The sequence below is a fragment of the Sorghum bicolor genome, chromosome 3 (assembly GCF_000003195.3).
Source record: "Sorghum bicolor cultivar BTx623 chromosome 3, Sorghum_bicolor_NCBIv3, whole genome shotgun sequence".
NCBI classification, from domain to species: Eukaryota; Viridiplantae; Streptophyta; class Magnoliopsida; order Poales; family Poaceae; genus Sorghum; species Sorghum bicolor.
Window position 1 is genome coordinate 81,362 of NC_012872.2, and position 18,034 is coordinate 99,395.

The 18,034-nt window shown below is 49.8% G+C and overlaps 1 protein-coding gene across 1 annotated transcript; it reads left to right on the forward strand.

Annotated features, from left to right (window-relative positions):
• Positions 855-1,999, forward strand: LOC8078067 (AT-hook motif nuclear-localized protein 16). Its single transcript, XM_002454816.2, has one exon. It carries the CDS (start codon positions 902-904, stop codon positions 1,535-1,537), a length of 636 nt encoding a protein of 211 aa, XP_002454861.1. The 5' UTR covers positions 855-901; the 3' UTR covers positions 1,538-1,999.

Sequence of the window (18,034 nt, forward strand, 5' to 3'; positions counted from 1 at the left end):
ATATAGATCTGTCTTGGCTAGCAATTTTTTTTTTTTCAAAAATCGTGCCTTGCACGTGCTTCATTAAGAGAAATTAGAGTTGTTTTACAACACGATCATTCTATTGGCGAGATTCCATAGAAGCGCTAAGCGAAACACAAACATAAATCGCCGGATTAACTAAAAACAATAATGTTTCAATTAATAGAGACAAATATATTGTTCATTATGAAATTCATTTTCATGATAAATCTAGTAGCACCCAACCTCATGTTGTAATCTAAAATACTTGGCATTAATTTGGACTCAGAGAAAGTATCGATTTAGGTTCGTTTGTCTCCTGTTAGGTACACAACCGAGGCCTTGATTAGTTTTAGTTTTTGGCTACTTTCGTTTTTATTTGACAAACATTATCCAATTACGGAGTAACTAGGCTTAAAAGATTCATCTCATAAATTACAAGTAAACCGTGCAATTAGTTTTTTATTTTTGTCTATATATTTAATGCTCCATGCATACGACCGAAGATAAATTTTTGGGAACTAAACAAGAGCTGATTCAACAAGTACATGCGCAGTGAGCTGTAGCAATACGCTGGAGCAATTAATTGATCACGCCGCCTAGCTACTGCTTTTTAGGATGTTAGAAAATCAGTACTCCGGCGTAACGTACAGTTGGGAGCTTGTTAGGATGCTAGAGCAGCACCTACCTTACATACATAAAATAATTCGTCACGCTTATTTGTCTTGTTAACAGACAGCTTGCCTCTGCTTGTGCTTGTGCGTACGTGTGGCCTGGATGAGACGATCGAATACACCTTTAAAAGCCCTGCCAAGCCAACACCAACAGATGATTATAGATGTGATCGACCGCCCTCGATCACCCTCAGCCCCTCACCGTTGGCAGGCAGGCACGGGCGGCAATGGCCACCGCGAGTGCGAGTGCGATGACGGGGCACGAGCCGCAGCTCCCTCGGCGCCGGCCCGCGTCGTCGTGCCCCAACTCCAACTCCAACTCCAAGCAGAACCGGGCCAAGCCGCCGGTGGTGATCGCGCACGAGTGCCCCAGCGCGATGCGTGCCCACGTGGTGGAGGTGCCCGCGGGGCGCGACGTGCTGTCGTGCGTCTCCGCGTTCGCGCGGCGTGGGCGTCGCGGCGCGCTGGTGCTGGGCGCGGCCGGGCACGTCACGGATGTGGTGCTCCGGGAGCCCGCGCTGGTGCTCCGCGGCACCATGGAGATACTGAGCCTGGCCGGCTGCTTCTTCCCGTTCCCGGGGCCCGGGTCGGCAGCCACGGGGACGGCGGTGTTCCTGGCGGGGCCGCGGGGCAGCGTGCTGGGCGGCGGCGTTGCGCTGGGAGGGCTGGTGGCCGCAGGGCCCGTGGTGGTCATGGTGGCCACGTTTGTGGCCGCTGCGCTGGACAGGCTGCCGTTGGCCAAGGGGGCGGAGGAGGCCGCCGGGAAGGGCTGTGACGAGCATGCGCACCACCGCCACCGGGCGTGCGGCTGGGCGGCAGTCATGTGCCGAAAGCAGCGGCAGCAGCTTGGCGCCAATAGCTGATCGAAAGCCTTGCTTCCATCTCTGGCGAATTTAATCAACTGATTGATTGATTTACAGCAACTCCGTTTACATTTCCTATAGTACTACAATTCGAGTTTAAACTTGACCACGGACCATTATATTCACATGTTGTTTGAAACGGGCTCCTCTCTAAAAGACCCGCCCCGTACAAGGACATTCATGCAATAACTAAGAATATTAATGATGATTAGGATGCAGTTAGTAACTTGCATTGTATGGGTATGAGATATTTAGAGATTATTAATGACTAGCAAAATATGTCTGTGCATTGCACCACGACGTACAACTTTCTGAGCAGTTACACATGGACGACATGCAATTTGGAGATTTATGTAATGGTCACATTATCTACTCTAATACATTTTGGAATGTACTACCTAGATATGTGTTGTTGTAACCAGACCCGTATATTGGGCAGCGCAAATTGCACAACCACACTGATCCCCCAAATTAAGGGCCCCTTAATTAGTAATTAGGCATCAAGTTCATAATTAAGTTTAACTCAGTTAGTCTAAGTATTAGTTGCGTTTTTCTATCCTGATGACGAAACTCACACAAATCACCATGCATCATCGTGCAAGCATTTACCAATCACCCTGGTGCTTGTTACTTGTACCTTTTCTTCTCTACGGATTCTCAATTCTTATTTTCATCTAATTTCTCAATTAATATAGTTTGTGTTTTTTCTTAATAGTTTAATGAATGCTTAAAAAGGTTATTAAATAATTATTATAGTTCATATATATTGAAAATTGTTAGATAATAAAACCTAATTTAGTTATTTTATTTATGATATAGGGGTTTTGTTTTATGTTTCGCTCTAGGACCCCAAAATCCTAAGCATGGATCCGATTGCAAGTTGTATTCTAATTTATTTTAAAATTGGATAACACGTCATATTAACTCATACAACACAGGAGAGATATGTTCTAATATATATCTAGATATAGATATAGATACAATAGATTCAAATCGTACAAGCATATCTTCTAAACTAGTAACCCAAAGTCCGAACCTTCTAAACCAGTAACCCAAAGTCCAAACCTAAAACGCGCCGAGACCTATTTTGTATTCAATCAATCATGTGAAAGCTCTGTTCATATTACGTGTGCATATATATACCAAATAAACAAGTCCGGCTGCATCTTTCTCTAATATATAATTATGAAAATTTTAGTTCACTATATCTTTATATGTCCATTGGTCTATAAATTAATTAAACGATGCTCCTCTCGGATCTGGTTTTCTATTATTTTTAGCTTATTTTCTGTTTATGTCACAAGGACTCCTGGTCCAATTGGGTTAAGGGAAAAAAGGAAAGTTATGGGCCGAATCTAACTTGGAAGCCTAATACAAGTTTAAACCAATTTTAAATGGAAACAAGTGAATAGTTGGGCTCAACCAAAATCCAAAACGGGGCTCGACCAAAATTCAAAATGATATTTTTTTGTCTTTTTATTATTAGAGAAGAAGAACGAACTACCGATTAGGACTTTGATTTTTCTTTTGCCTCCGATTGACATCTAACTAAATAAAGAAAGCGGAGCAAAATAAAGAATGTAATTCTTACCCTTTTTTATTTAACTATTAAGAGTTCTATTTAGAATACTTAGGATGTGAGGAATCTATTTATATTAAGAATCTATTTATATTAACTCAGTTAGTCTAAGTATTAGTTGCTTTTTTAGTATCTTGATGACGCAACTCACACAAATCACCATGCATCTGTAACACACGATTTTAAGAATAAATTCAGATATGCACCATATGTGAGTTTTAGAAGACAAACCTCACATATAGCTACAAATAAGGGGTAATATCAAAGGACAATGCATAAATTATATAACGTAGATAATAAATCAGAAACAACCTTAGGCAGCAAACCATGAAAGATAATTCCAAACTTCGGGTGTTAACTTCACTCTACAGGATTCAACTGATTGGTTGATCACAAGCCCAAAACTTCTCCTGAGGGGTGGAGGAGATAGCAAGAGTGAGTCCACGACGAACTCCGCAAGTATGGCAACTAGGTAGTATAGATCCCACGGTCTCATGATCAATGTGACATAAATAATATAGAGCATTAAACAATAAACATGAGCATATTTACGCAACAAGATTCATCACCCTTAATGTAAGAATCCCCAAGGCCGCTCGTGTCCGTGAGCACGGCTAGTATACCAGTTTATTAAACACTCTGCAGAGGTCGTACATCTTTACCCATGAGTCATGATTTACCCTTTTGCTCGAGGTAGCTAACCTCTTAACCCCCTTCCAAGGGAGGCTGGCAGGGATCACTATGAAGTCTTTCAAAGGTTCGTCTAACAAGTTAGGACCGCTTGGTTTCGGTAGTCAGTCTGTGTGATTCTACCCCGCAGGGAATCCACGGTCTGCTATCCCCCATTTGCGCCACACGGGTAACCTCTAACCAGCTAGAAAAAATACTCATACTTGACTAAAGCCAGAGCCATCATAGCCCTCATGGTTGCACTTTCATCCCGGTTATCACTTACGAATAAATTCTCAAGTTGCTAAAAAGTCATTATTATCATTTGTTGCTTTATATTAATCTAGTCACAAGATCATGGTCATAGAATTAAAACCCAAATGCTATACTTGCCTTGATCCAATTGCTCCTGCTGGTCCTGCTGATCTTACTTGCTTCCAAGGCTCTGATCTTGATCACCGAAGTAATGCCCACTGACTAATCTCAATCATCGATCATCAACACACAAACAATCGGAGACAGACATACACGAAGCAAACAAGATTACAATTAGAACAGTACACCAGCAGTAAATAAATGTAAATAAAAGTTTTCCAAAATCATCTACCCGCTGCTACGATCACGTCAACGAGAAATTTACAGAAAACGGAGTTACGACGCGAAATCTACGCATTAAACGGGACTGCAAAGGCTATCTACGGACTTGTAATTATCTACGAAACCTAACAGTGGTGAACCTAAACAACAATGGTACCAACATGAAGCTTATGAAATTATGAAACTAACGCAACTTGAACGGATCGAATCGGAGCTAAAACGGAGAAGATATGAATTTTTCTAAAATTTTCTTTAGAAAAGTAATTTATTAAATAGGGTCACGAAATTAAAAAGTTTCAAATTGGTAAAACAGTTAGACTAACATTTAGATCTCGCAAATACGAACCTAACGCAAGTTGAACGGGTCAAATCGGAGTTAAAACAAATATTTTATGGCCAAAACAAACTCAATGGCATTTTTGTAAATACTAGAAAACGTATTTTGAATCAAACCGTAGTGAAATACATCTTTAAATCAGTGAAATCTCATGTTAGAACTATCATCTAAGTGAGGTATGAGCTAAATATACTAACTTCTCAAGAATCTTGACTTAAAGTGTTGCATACTTTGTTTGGTAGAAAACTCAGGAGAGAAATCCTATATGCTGAATTTTTACCTACCTCTTGCCCTCACTTGTCTGCCATTATTTCTTCCTCTGGGTGGATAGATACTTTTTGGAGATTAATGCCAAAGGGGGAGAAATATTGGGGGAGAGTGTATGGGAGGAGAGATTGATATGCGGATTTAAAGGGGTAAAAGAGAGGCATATAAGATTTTTCAATTTTTTGTGTGGAGTGTGCAAAGATAGTTTAAATTGATGCTCTTGATAAGGACAATTTATGCTAGTGTGTGATATTCATGCCTTGAATGATGTATTGTTTATTTTTCTCTTAAGTGCATGAATTGTCATGAGCATCACGTCTATCATGATGACACCTTGCACCCCACGGATGCTAAGATATAGAAGAGTTTCCACACCTTTTCTTAAATATGTGCATTTGGCATATGAGGCCAAAATTTGAATTCTATTCAGCGCACACATTTAGGGGAAGCTCACTATATCAGAAGTTTCAAAATCTTATTATTTATCAATCTCTTGTAAGCTCTAATTGTGTAGTCATCAATCACCAAAAAGGGGGAGATTGTAAGTGCATCTAGCCCTTTAGTGGGTTTTGGTGAATTGAATGACAACACAGTTAAAGGTCTAACAAGTTTGCTAAGTGTATCAAAGGTTCAACAAGAAAGCAAACTTGATGGTATTTCACATAATGTTCAAATGAAGACCAAAGTTGTGTATTGTTATAAACTGAAGCTTGATTGATATCAACACTCATATCAAGAAGATATTCAAGCAAGGATCACAATATTGAAGAAATGGTTTTTCAATGGATGCTTAACATGATGTGACTTGAGTATGGCTCGAGCAAGGAAAGGGCTCCGAGGGACTAAGCAAAGGTGAAGGGCAAGCAATGGCTTGTAGACCAAGGTACCATGGCTAAGGTGAAGAAGAGAGTACTTGCATTGAGTCGAGGTACTAATTGAGCTATGAGGAGTCATATTGTGTTAAGGATCAAATCATTAGTGGAAGTGACTTGAAGCCATGGATTGAACTCACATGTGTTGAAATGATTCAAGTCACATGCTCAAGCTATATTTACTCAAAGAGAGGATACAAAGTTAATTGCATCCCTAATGAAGTGATAGTGAGAAGTGGCATATGAAGACAATGAAGACTCAAGTGGTTAAAATGGTTATATACTTTTGATCTTGAGTTTAGGATATGCCGTACTATAAAGAGGGATGCAAATTTAGTTGGTCTGAGGAAGATAGAGTGCTCAAGTATTAAAACTAAATCAAAAGAGAAACACTCTAGCACTTCACGAGCACGTAGAATAGTTTTGTATGACTTGGGGTGTCCGAAGTCCTGACGTACGTCGGAACTGATGACGTATGTCGGAAGTGATGACGTTCGTCGGAAGTCCCGACACCTGACCCTCTTGCTACCTCTGCTCGCGCTTGTGTCGGAAGTCCCGACGCGCGTCGGAACTGATGACGCATGTCGGAAGTGATGACGTCCATCGGAAGTCCCAACACCAGGTCCTCTTGCTACCTCTGCTCTGTCGACGAAAGCTGGTCGGCAGTCTACCTTGGGGTATACCCACGGTAGTAGTTTATCGGTAGACGGTGCGCAAACTACGAACTCGATGGTGACGCAAGACACGGACAAGCTTTTTATCCAGGTTCGGCCGCCGAGTTGGCGTAATACCTACGTCCTGCGTCTGGTTGTATTGATTTGTGTTGAGAGAATCGTATGTCCTAGGGGGGTCCCTTGCCCCTCCTTATATAGTCTGGAGGGCAGGGTTACCGATCTGGAAACTAATCCTAGTCGGTTACAATTGCCATGGATAATTCGATGTCAATTCCTATTCTAACCGACTAGAATCCTGCTTGATCTCCACATCTTGTTTCCTTGCGCGAAACTCCAGGTTGTCGGATCAAGCCTTGAACTCGTCTCGTAATGGACCAAGCCTCCTGGCCGAAGTCTAGCCGTAAGGGTATAGGGGTTTATACCCCCACAGCTAGTCCCCGAGCACCATGTATTGTGATGTAACACGCCGTCTTGAGCTTCTTCGATCAGTGCGGCTTGACGTCTTCAATAAGCAGGAAAGTCGCCCGAACAGTTGCAACGGTATTTTGACCAACTCAAAAGACAGTTGATCAACATTGACATCGAAGAAGCAGGTTGTTCGAAGAATGCATGGTGCTCTTAAAAAAATTTCTTTTCTGGTGAAGTGTGCCCACTTTACCTTTTTGAAAGGTATAAACATCAAAAAAGCAAGCAAATTCACCGCTAGGTGAAGTGTGCCCACTTAGTCCCCGAGCCTGGTAGTAGGTGACGTAGGCACGTGGTGCCAGGGTCAAAAGAAAAATTCCCCAAAGTAGTTTTGAGACTGAGATGCATCGCTAGATGCATCGTACCGATGTAGTCCCCGAGCTTGCTGGAAGGCGAAGTATGAGCCTTGTAGCAAGGTCAAAAGTGAATTTACCAGTCCCCGAGCATGTCATGCTCGTCTGCAATTGAAGAGACCAATCGACCAGTCCCCAAGCACTAAGTGTGCTCCTTGGAATTATATGTTGCTATACCGTACGACCAGTCCCCGAGCGTCGAGTGCTCGGTGGTCGGTGCATGCTTTAAAGCTTTGAGCTGATAGACTGGGTGACCAGTCCCCGAGCGTCGAGTGCTCGGTGGTCGGTGCAGTCCTTGAAGTTCCGAGCTGATAGACTGGACGACCAGTCCCCGAGCGTCGATTGCTCGGTGGTCGGCGCAGTCCCCGGATTGTTGACTCACTGGCGTATGTGTCTTCTTATTTTTGAAAAGATCTTTCCAGTTAAAGTTGACGTGACAAGGCCTCCTGACGGGGTGTCAGACGGATGCATGAAAAGTTGCGCCTGACAACTGTACAGCCGCCCTTTGCATGGTTTGAGAAAAGGAAACCATCAATTGGTACGAAAACTCCGCCGCATTAATTGTCTATAATCATTGTAAACCGAAACGCCGCGTCCGCCGCATGGCCTGCCCACTTCCCGAGAATACAGGAAGTGGGAGAGGTGGAGTTGCGGGCTATAAGAGCCTAATAGTTCCGCCTGTACCGCTTACCCTGCCATTGCCTTCAAACCTTCCGCTCTCATCTCCTCCAATCTCCTGCATCTTCCTAACTCAAGCCCACATTCGCAACTCTAATGGCGAAGAGCGACTCCAGGAAGAGGGCCGAACTGATGGCCAAGGAGTGGAAGAAGTCTCGCAGCACCACAAAATCTCTTGGTGACCTCGTCGATATGGGGCTTCTGCACGGCCCGGAGCTCGGCGGCTGGAGGGCACCGGAGGGGGAGAGCTACCCCGACCCTCGCGCCGGTGAGATCGTCGTATTTGAAGATTTCATTAAGAGGGGTTTTGGTGTTCCTGTTCATCCTTTTCTTCAAGGTCTTCTTTTGTATTATGAGATCGGGATTTGCAATCTGCACCCGAACTCAATTCTCCTCATTTCCACCTTTATCCACCTGTGCGAGGCCTATGTTGGCATAGAGCCGCACTTCGATCTTTTTCGGTATCTTTTCTGCTTGAGGAAGAAGGGAGCAGTTGGAGGCTCCAAGGTTGCAGGTGGAGTATACCTCAACCTTCGTGATGGAATGAAGAATCGCTACCTGCACTGCCCATGGAACACTTCCTTGACCGAATGGTACAGGAAGTGGTTCTACATCAGGGAGGAACCGGGCAGCTCCACGTTCTGCGACGTGGGATACATTCCTGAGAGGAGGACGAGCTGGACCGACCGCCCGGAGTTCGACGGTCCAGTGGCGGATCTCATGAAGCTGATCGACTGGTCGCGCCTGGACGGGCTTGGCGTGGTCGGCAACTTCATTTGCCGCCGGGTGATGCCCTGCCAGAAGAGGGTGCACTCGGCGTACGAGTATGCCGGAAGCGCGGACCCGACCAGGATGCGGCCGGAGATCTTGGAGAAAGCGGAGGTACAACACCTGTTGAACGAGCTGTTTAACTTCGCGGATGGGGGCTTCATCCGTGGCAGTGATGGGGTGCAAGCCTTCAAGTTAGGACGACCAGCACCAAAGGTATGTAGCAGATTCTGTTTTAGCATTCGTATATCGTCTGCAGTTGACTCATCTCTGTTGCTTTTGCAGATCGGCGATGTCGACCGGTGCACAGTGTATGTATCACTGGCACCGGGGATGGAAAATCCTGCGGGAGAGGTCCCGCCAGAGGAGGACGCTGCTCGGTGTACTCATTACACCAGCAGTGAGGAAGACCAAGCCCGCCCCGTCCCGACCTCCGAGGAGAGGGTAGCGGGGAAAAGGCCATTGCCGGCAGATCCCTTGCCGACACCGGAACTGCCGGCAGATCTACCGGCGGAGAGCAGCCAAGCACCGAAGCGTCGTCGGCTCGTGCGGATCGTCGACGACGACGACGACGAGGAGGCTGCGCCGTCGTTGGTCCGACGGCCTCGGAGCCGCCCAGACAATGCGCCGGTCGCCACTGATCGAGTGGCCAGCGGCGCCGCTGCCCCGCAAGCTGTCGAGATGGGGGCACAGGTGCCGACCGGCCGGGCGAGGAGGAGGTTCACCGCGACCCACCGTCGGTCAGACCTGTAAGTGTTCGACTTACGTATTTTGGACTCCTCTTTGACTTTTTTTTTGAAATTTAACTTTTGTTCCTGTAGTGCGGCATCGGATGTCGACCCCGGCCAAACTGCCAGCCAGGGAACGGGCGAGCCTGCCCGCGGTTCTGGGGATGCGGCCCCCCAGACCACAGAGCAGCCAACAGCTGCAGTCGCGCCTGGGAGCACCGAGGGGCTCCCGAGCGCGGCACAGACTACGACAAGCAGCCCGACCAGGGCTGGAGAGGCTCCCCCAACTGACTCCTCAGAGAAGGGAAGATCTCCGACCGCTCCTCCTGCCGAGGGGAGTGAAGTCCCCACGCCGCCCCGAGCAGGAGCCTCTTCGGCTGCGGGCTCCCCAGGTCTGGTCCAAGGGCCAGTAATACCTGGGACCACCACCGGGGGTGACGCAGCACAGGAGGAGGAAACCCGGGCGGCCTCCGATGATGAGGTGGAAGAGATTGAGGGTCGTCCCCGTGATGGCCGCCAACACGTGTATGTGTGGCGCCAACGCGGGGATCACTTTATCGGGCATGAGGAGCTCGCCGAGACCGAAGAGGCCGCCAGGGTGGAGCGCGCGGCCAAGCGCCTCGTCGACGAAGTCAAGGTAAGCGGCTTTTTGTACTGCTGTACATTCTATGCCTTGTCTTGCATGGTCGTTATATGCTTGCTTTGTAGGGCGCAATGAAAACGGCGAAGTACCGGAAACGGTGCTTTGACCAGATAGAAGGCGTCATGGCCGAGAACAAGGCCCTTGCCGCGGAGGTAGACCGGTTGCGGTCGGAGGTCGGGGAGAAGGTGGCCGAGATGAGTGCCGAAAAGGAGCGTCGTCTCGACCTCACTCGTCGTTTGGCCGACCAGTACCGGCTGCAAGAAGGTTAGTCACACGCTCCGAGCAGCTTTGCGTACTTGTATAGTTTGCTTTGCTGACCAGTTTATGATTCACGCAGACTTGGAGGAGGAGGTGGCGCGCCTCCGACAAGAGAAGGAGCAGCTCAGCCAACAGCTCGCCGGTGCGCTGGAGTCCGGGCGGCGAGCAGGAGAGGAATTGGGTCGAAAAGACCGGGAGCTATCTGGTAATGGGTGCCGCCTTGTTGGTTGCTGCCTGCCCCTTTGTTTGTTTGGTATGCCGAAAATAACGCTTCGTTTCGTTTGTAGAGCTCAAGGTGAACGCCAAAAAGCACCTGGATGATCTGATCAAGGACCGGGACTCCTGGAAGGTCAACTGTTGCAGGATCTGGAAAGGAGTGTCCCCGGTCCTAGACCTGATCAGTCCCGAGCTCCCGGAGAGCCAGCCCCGCGCGCCGCAGTTGACCCCGGTCGAGAAGGCGCAACGGGCGTGGGACTGGCTCCAGCAGTTTGTGAAGGACGCCGGGGAGTTTGCCGGCGCGCACGTCCTCAGCATGGTGCGCGCCCACTACCCCCTGGTCGACTTGAGCAGGCTGGAGAAGGGGTACCCGAAGGAAGTCGGCCCACAGGAAGCGGACGAGCTTCGGGGTAGTCTGCTGGACTTGTCGTCGACAGTGATCGGCGACATCAATCTGTGCGGAACGGCCACTCCTCCAGACCAGCCGAGTTCAGATAGGTCGGCCAGGGAGTTGTCGGGCGCGTCCGTTGCGGGAGATGGGCGGTCGACGCCTGCGGTCTCGACCAGCCAGGCGCCGGTGGCCCCGACCCCTTCGTCCGGGCAGCAGGGCCAGGCGGGTGATCAGCCCGAGCAGCTAGGCCAATAAAGTAGTCTGTAGGAATAGACTAGTGTCTGCCCGTCAGGGTATTTATTGTAAACTTTGTATGTAAAGTTTGTAATAAAGTTTGCTTTTTGTCATGACTGTTGTTTTGAGCGCTGTAAGAATATCTGAGTGACGTGTCACCGTATTTGTCTTGGTTGTCGCTAAGAGCATCCATTGCAGGAGTTTTGCCGAGTGCTGTGTGTGACAAGGTATAGGCAAAAAATAGAGAATTTCATTATCAAAAATTATAAGATACTTACAAAAGAAAGTCATTAAAACTTTATGGATAGAAACGTCGCAGTTTGTCCATGTGCCAAGAGTTAGGCACTCGTGTTCCGTCTGGGTATGCCAATCTGTAGGACGTAGGTCGTGTGACCTCGGTCACCACGAAGAGTCCTTCCCAGGGAGTGCATAGCTTGTGCATTCCCTCCTGGCTTGTTTTCCATCGAAGCACCAGATCGCCGACCACGAAGGAACGGTCCTTGACGTTCCTGTTGTAGTATCGCCTGACTGCCGCGAGATATTTTGCTGTTCGGAGACATGAAACTAAACGCTTTTCCTCCATGCAATTGATTTCGAGTTCTCTGGCGTTGTCGGCGGTCACCTGGTCGAAGTGCTCGATTCTAGGAGATCCGAAGTGTATGTCAGACGGCAGGACCGCCTCTGCACCGTACACCATGAAGTAGGGAGACACCCCTGTGTTTCGACTGGTCTGAGTTCGGAGGCCCCAGACCACTGCCGGCAATTCTTTCATCCATCGACCGGGTGCTCTGTCGTTTTCGGTGTACAACCTTTTCTTTAGGGCGTCAACGATCATTCCGTTAGCACGTTCGACTTGACCGTTGGCACGTGGATGTGCCACTGACACATATTTTATGACTATGCCTCTGTCATCGCAGAAATCCCAAAAAGTGGTGCCAGTAAACTGAGTGCCCAGGTCGGTGATTATGCTGTTCGGGATGCCGAATCTGTGTATGATTTGGTCCACTGTCGACTGAGTGCCACTGTCGACGAAAGCTGGTCGGCAGTCTACCTTGGGGTATACCCACGGTAGTAGTTTATCGGTAGAAGGTGCGCAAACTACGAACTCGATGGTGACGCAAGACACGGACAAGCTTTTTATCCAGGTTCGGCCGCCGAGTTGGCGTAATACCTACGTCCTGCGTCTGGTTGTATTGATTTGTGTTGAGGAACTCCACAGCCTTCTCGGAGGTTGCCTTGACCAGGGGCATGTATTCAATCCACTTGGAGAACTTGTCGATTAACACGAAGACAAACTTGAAATTGCCCGGGGCTGGTTTAAATGGTCCGATCATGTCAAGCCCCCAGCAAGCAAAGGGCCAAGACGACGGGATGGTTTGAATTTCATGGGCAGGTATGTGGGTCCTCTTAGCGAAAAACTAACATCCTTCGCAATGCCGAACCAGTTTTTCTGCGTCGCCGACCGCGGTTGGCCAATAAAAACCTGCTCGGAAAGCCTTTCCGACCAGCGTTCTAGATGCGGCGTGATTGCCGCAGGATCCAGCGTGTATGTCCTCCAAGAGCTTGATACCATCATCTTGGGGTATGCACTTGAGCAGTACTTCGGAGCTTGCGTTTTTCCGCATGAGTTTTCCGTCGACCAGGATGTAGTTCTTTGATCGTCGGATGAGGCGCTCGTTCTCTGTTTTGTCCTGAAAGCCTGTCCCGTCTGATATGTATTTGATGAACGGGGTACGCCAGTCACGCCCACCGGTTGTCGGAGTGGCGTCATCTATGAGCATTGCCTCGGTGGGTTGCTTGTCGACCAGGGGGGAGCTTACGCTCGGCTCATGGATGTCCTGGACGAAAATACCCCGCGGGATTTGGGCCCGAGATGAGCCTAACTTTGACAACGCATCTGCTGCTTGGTTCTTATCCCGGACCACGTGGATGTACTCTATGCCATAGAAGTTAGTTTCCCATTTGCGAATTTCTTTGCAGTAGAGATTCATCTTCTCGTGGGTTGCGTCCCACTCCTTGTTGAGCTGGTTGATGACCAAAGCGGAGTCGCCATAGACATAAAGGCGCTTGACCCCCAGTTCAACGGCTAGTCGTATGCCATGCAAGCATGCTTCGTATTCGGCGACGTTGTTTGACGCCGGAAAAAGGATCCGAAGGACGTAACGGAGTTTGTCCATGTTGGGTGATACGAACAATATCCCAGCGCCTGCACCGTTGATGTTCAAGGACCCGTCAAAGAACATTGACCAGTGGTCTGAGACATCAGGAACGGAAGGCTCGTTGAGATCCGTCCATTCGGCAATGAAATCGACCAGGGCTTGAGACTTGACAGTGGTGCGACTCTGGAACTCCAGGGAAAATGGACATAATTCCATTGCCCATTTCACGATTCTACCATTGGCGTCTTTATTGCGCAGGATGTCCCCGAGAGGGAAGCTGGTTGTCACCAGGACTCGATGGCCGTCGAAGTAGTGCTTCAGCTTTCTTGACGTTATCAGGAAGGCGTATATAAGCTTCTGTATTTGTGGGTACCTGGCCTTGGACTCGTTTAAGACTTCGCTTATGAAGTAAACGGGTCTCTGGACCTTGAAGACGTGACCTGGTTCATCTCGCTCGACCACTATTGCCGTGGAAACAACCCTGTCGGTTGCAGCAATGTAAAGGAGTAGGTCTTCATTGGGCTGAGGCGCTGTGAGGACAGGTGGTGAAGTGAGGAAGGTCTTAAGCTGAGTGAACGCAGCGTCGGCTTCCTCTGTCCAAGAAAATTTTTCTGACGCTTTCAATAGTTTGAAGAAAGGGAGGCCTTTTTCTCCCAGCCTTGAGATGAAACGACTGAGGGCGGCCATGCATCCGGTTAGCTTCTGAATATCCTTGACGTTCTTCGGTGGTCGCATGTCGAGTACGGCTTTGACTTTTGAAGGGTTTGGTCGTATGCCGTCGCGACTGACGACGTTGCCGAGCAGTAGACCGGAAGGAACGCCGAAAATGCATTTCTTGGGGTTGAGCTTCCACTTGTACCTATTGAGTGCCTTGAAGGTTCGGTCTAAGTTGTCGATTAGGGTGCTCGCGTCCCTTGTTTTTACGACCACGTCGTCCACATAGGCCTCGACGAGGTCATCGCGAATCTCGTCATGGAGGCATTGCTGGATGGCCCTTTGATAAGTGGCCCCGGCGTTTTTAAGTCCGAAAGACATGGTAGTGTAGCAGTATGCGCCGAAGGGTGTGATGAAGGATGTTTTGATCTGATCTTCTTCCTTTAGCGAGATCTGGTGATAACCAGAGTAGCAATCTAGAAAGGAGAGGAGTTCGCATCCGGCCGTTGAGTCGACCACCTCGTCGATGCGAGGAAGACCAAAAGGATCTTTAGGACAGTGTTTGTTGAGATCGGTGTAATCAACGCACATTCTCCATTCATTATTCTTTTTGCGTACAAGAACCGGATTGGCGAGCCAATCGGGGTGATACACTTCTTTTATGAATCCGGCTGCTAGAAGCCGTGTTATTTCTGTCCTAATAGCCTCCTTTTTGTCACGAGCGAACCGTCGTAGTTTTTGCTTGATTGGTCTTGCGGTCTTCGAGACATTTAAGGAGTGCTCGATCAGGTTTCGTGGGACACCGGGCATGTCTGCGGGTTTCCATGCGAAAACGCTCACGTTGTCCCTTAGAAACCTGACGAGCGCGTCTTCCTATTTTGGATCCAGGTTAGCCCCGATGAGGGCTGTCTTCTCGGGGTTGCCTTCGACCAGCTGCACTTCTTTGTACTCCTTGGATTTCGAGTTCTTTCTGGCTGTCTCCTGCTCAGGTAATCGGAGCTGGTCGGGAGGCAGCTGTGCGGCTTGGTTTGCTGTTTCCGCCATGCGGATTGAGAGGTCGATTGCCTCGGTGATCTTGAAGCTTTCTTCTTCGCAGGTGTACGCAGTGTAGACGTTGCCTCTGACGGTTAGGACACCCTTCTCCGTGGGCATCTTAAGGACTAGGTATGAGTAGTGCGGGACTGCCATGAACTTTGTCAGCGATGGGCGGCCCAGTATGGCGTGATAGGTCCCGTCGAAATCCGCGACTACGAAATTGATGAACTCCGTCCGGAAGTGATCGGGTGTGCCGAATTGGACAGGCAATGTTATCTGTCCGAGGGGCACCGAACTTTGACCTGGCAAAACCCCCCAGAATTGGGCGTCGTAAGGTTTTAGTTGTGCCGGTGATATCTTGAGGGCGGGCAGGCTGTTGCGGAAGAGGATGTCGATGGAGCTTCCCCCGTCCACGAGCACGCGCTCGAATCTGATGCTGTTGATGCAGGGGTCAAGAATCAGTGGGAAACGACCCGGCTCTGGGATAGCAGCCCACTGGTCCTTCCTGCTGAACGAGATCTCCCTGTGGGACCACGTGGGAAATTTCGGATCTGCGATCAGCCCGTCCGTGCTGTCTATGTTGAGGCAGGCTCTCTTTAACAGCTTTCTTTCTCGCTTGGACTCAGTGGAGACCTTGCCTCCGAAAATGGAGTGGACCACGTCAGTGGGGCTGACGTATTGGTGTCGGGGGTCCCTATCTTGGTCCTCATCCTCATCTTCGTGGTCGTGCCCGTCGCGCTTGTTATTTTTCTTGGCGGAGTCGTCTTGGGCGGCCCGCCGTGTATAGATACTTTTGAGGACGCGGCACTCTTCCATGGTATGATTGGACTTTGGGTGTAGTTGGCATGGTCCCTTCAACGTTTTGTTGTAGTCTTCTTGGTAGTCCCGTCGTCCATTGGGACGTTTGACCGTATTTACTTCGTGGTCGTAGTCGCGGGGGCGTTTTCCTCTGAAGTCGTCGCGCCGCCGATCCCAACCCTCTCGATGATCGCGGTTGTCGGAGCGGCGGTGATTTCTGCTGTCGTAGCGACCACGACCGTCATCTCGCCGGGGAGGCTGGTCGGGACCTCTCGCATCGTCTCGGATTAGTTTTTCTGCGTCGTCGGCATCGGCGTAATTTTTAGCCGTGGCGAGGAGCTCTGCTACCGTTGTTGGACGTTTACGCAACAGCTTGTTCCTCAGCGCTTCGTGGAATCGCAGGCCCTTGATGAAGGCTGAGATGGCCTCGTCATGAGAAATCTTCGGGATTTTGAGGCGCATATCCGAGAATCGTCGGATGTAATCGCGCAGAGGTTCGTTCCTCCTGTCCCTTATCCTTTCAAGGTCATACTTGTTTCCAGGCTGCTCGCATGTGGCGATGAAGTTGTCGATGAAAGCCTGGCGCAGCTCTTCCCAAGAGTCGAAGGAGTCCTCGGGCAAGCCGAGAAGCCACTGATGACCAGCCTGGTCGAGGACTACGGGGAAGTAGTTGGCCATGACGTGCTCATCCCCTGCCGCTGATCGGACGGCGATTTCATAGAGGGTGATCCAGTTCTCTGGATTTTCCTTGCCGTCGTATTTTTTAAGTTTTTCGAGCTTGAAATTGCGGGGCCACACGACCTGGCGGAGGTGTGAGGAGAACTGTCTTAGGCCCGGAGGACCGTGCGTTGCATCGTACTCGATGCGGCGCAGGTTTTCGTGGACTGCTCTCTCTGCGGCGCGCCTGTTGATGCGGTCCCGGGCATCTTTGGGAGGGATGTTGTGGCGGAGATCCCTGTGTTGATCTTCTTCTTGGCCGCGTGCGCGGTTCTGCTGGCGGCGGCCATCGGCGTCCCGACCACCATCGTCGCGCCGTGAGTCCCCTCGACGGTTGTCGGGGGAGCGGCTGCGGTGACGCCTGCTGGGTGAGGCCCGGCTACGATTAGTCTGGTCGGAGGCGGCTCCCGTATAAGAGACGTCCTGGACTCTCTTGAGCAGAGTGGCTGTCTGTCCCATTGCGGCGATCAGGTGTGCTCGGATGCTGGTCCGGACTCCCTGGCATTCGGGGGTATCAGGAAGCCGATCTAGGTTAGCCATGGCAACAGCCACGTTGGCGCTTGGCGTTTTGTAGACTGGCTGGTCCCCGACCATGTCAAAGGCATCGTTGAGATTATTTGGTGGCATTTGTTGTTGCTCGTCTGCACGTCGTCGGGCGCGCTCGGCGTTACGCTGTTCGCGGAGTTGCCTCTGGTCATCTGTTTCTCCATCAACGTCCGGTTCGTCGGCGCTGACATTAAACACAATATCCCCTCGCCGGGGGGGGGGGGAAATATCGGGAATCGGTCGAAACCCGGAGGGTGTGAAGGAAAATCCAGGTCGTAGTCCTCGTCTTCGGTGTTTATAACCTCGGTGGGAACGGAGCCGGTGCTTGAGTTGGTGCTGGAGACCTGGCCGTCCCGTATTTCTCGGATTGTCACCATGTTGACGTGGTGACGATTGTTCCTTGTCGGCGACCAACCCGCCTTGCTGAAAACGGATTGGGTGTGCCGTGAGTAAACAGAGGCCGAGTTGTTCAGGCCGCAAGGATAGTCTTCCTTCCTGAGCTCGACGGATCGTCCTGAGGGGGTTGAGGTTATCGTCAAAGACGTTCCCAGCCGTTCGTGTGTGGCGACACGAGTTGGCCGGCGGGATTTGAAAAAATCCGGTGGAGCAGCTTGGTCGGGCCGACGCAGAACCCCATCTATGAGTTGGGAAACTTCGAGTAGCTTGGAGTCAACGCGATCGGGTGCTCGGAGAAGGTCCGAGCAGTCGATCGCCTTTCCCTTGTAGGGTGGGATCGGTAGTCGGGTGCTTGGTGCCGTCGTGCGCGTGGTCGGAGACAGCGTGATCTCAGATTGGATCTGGGTCTCTTTCGAAACCATGGTCGCGAAGCCGCCGCTGCACGTCGTCCACGTGATCTGGC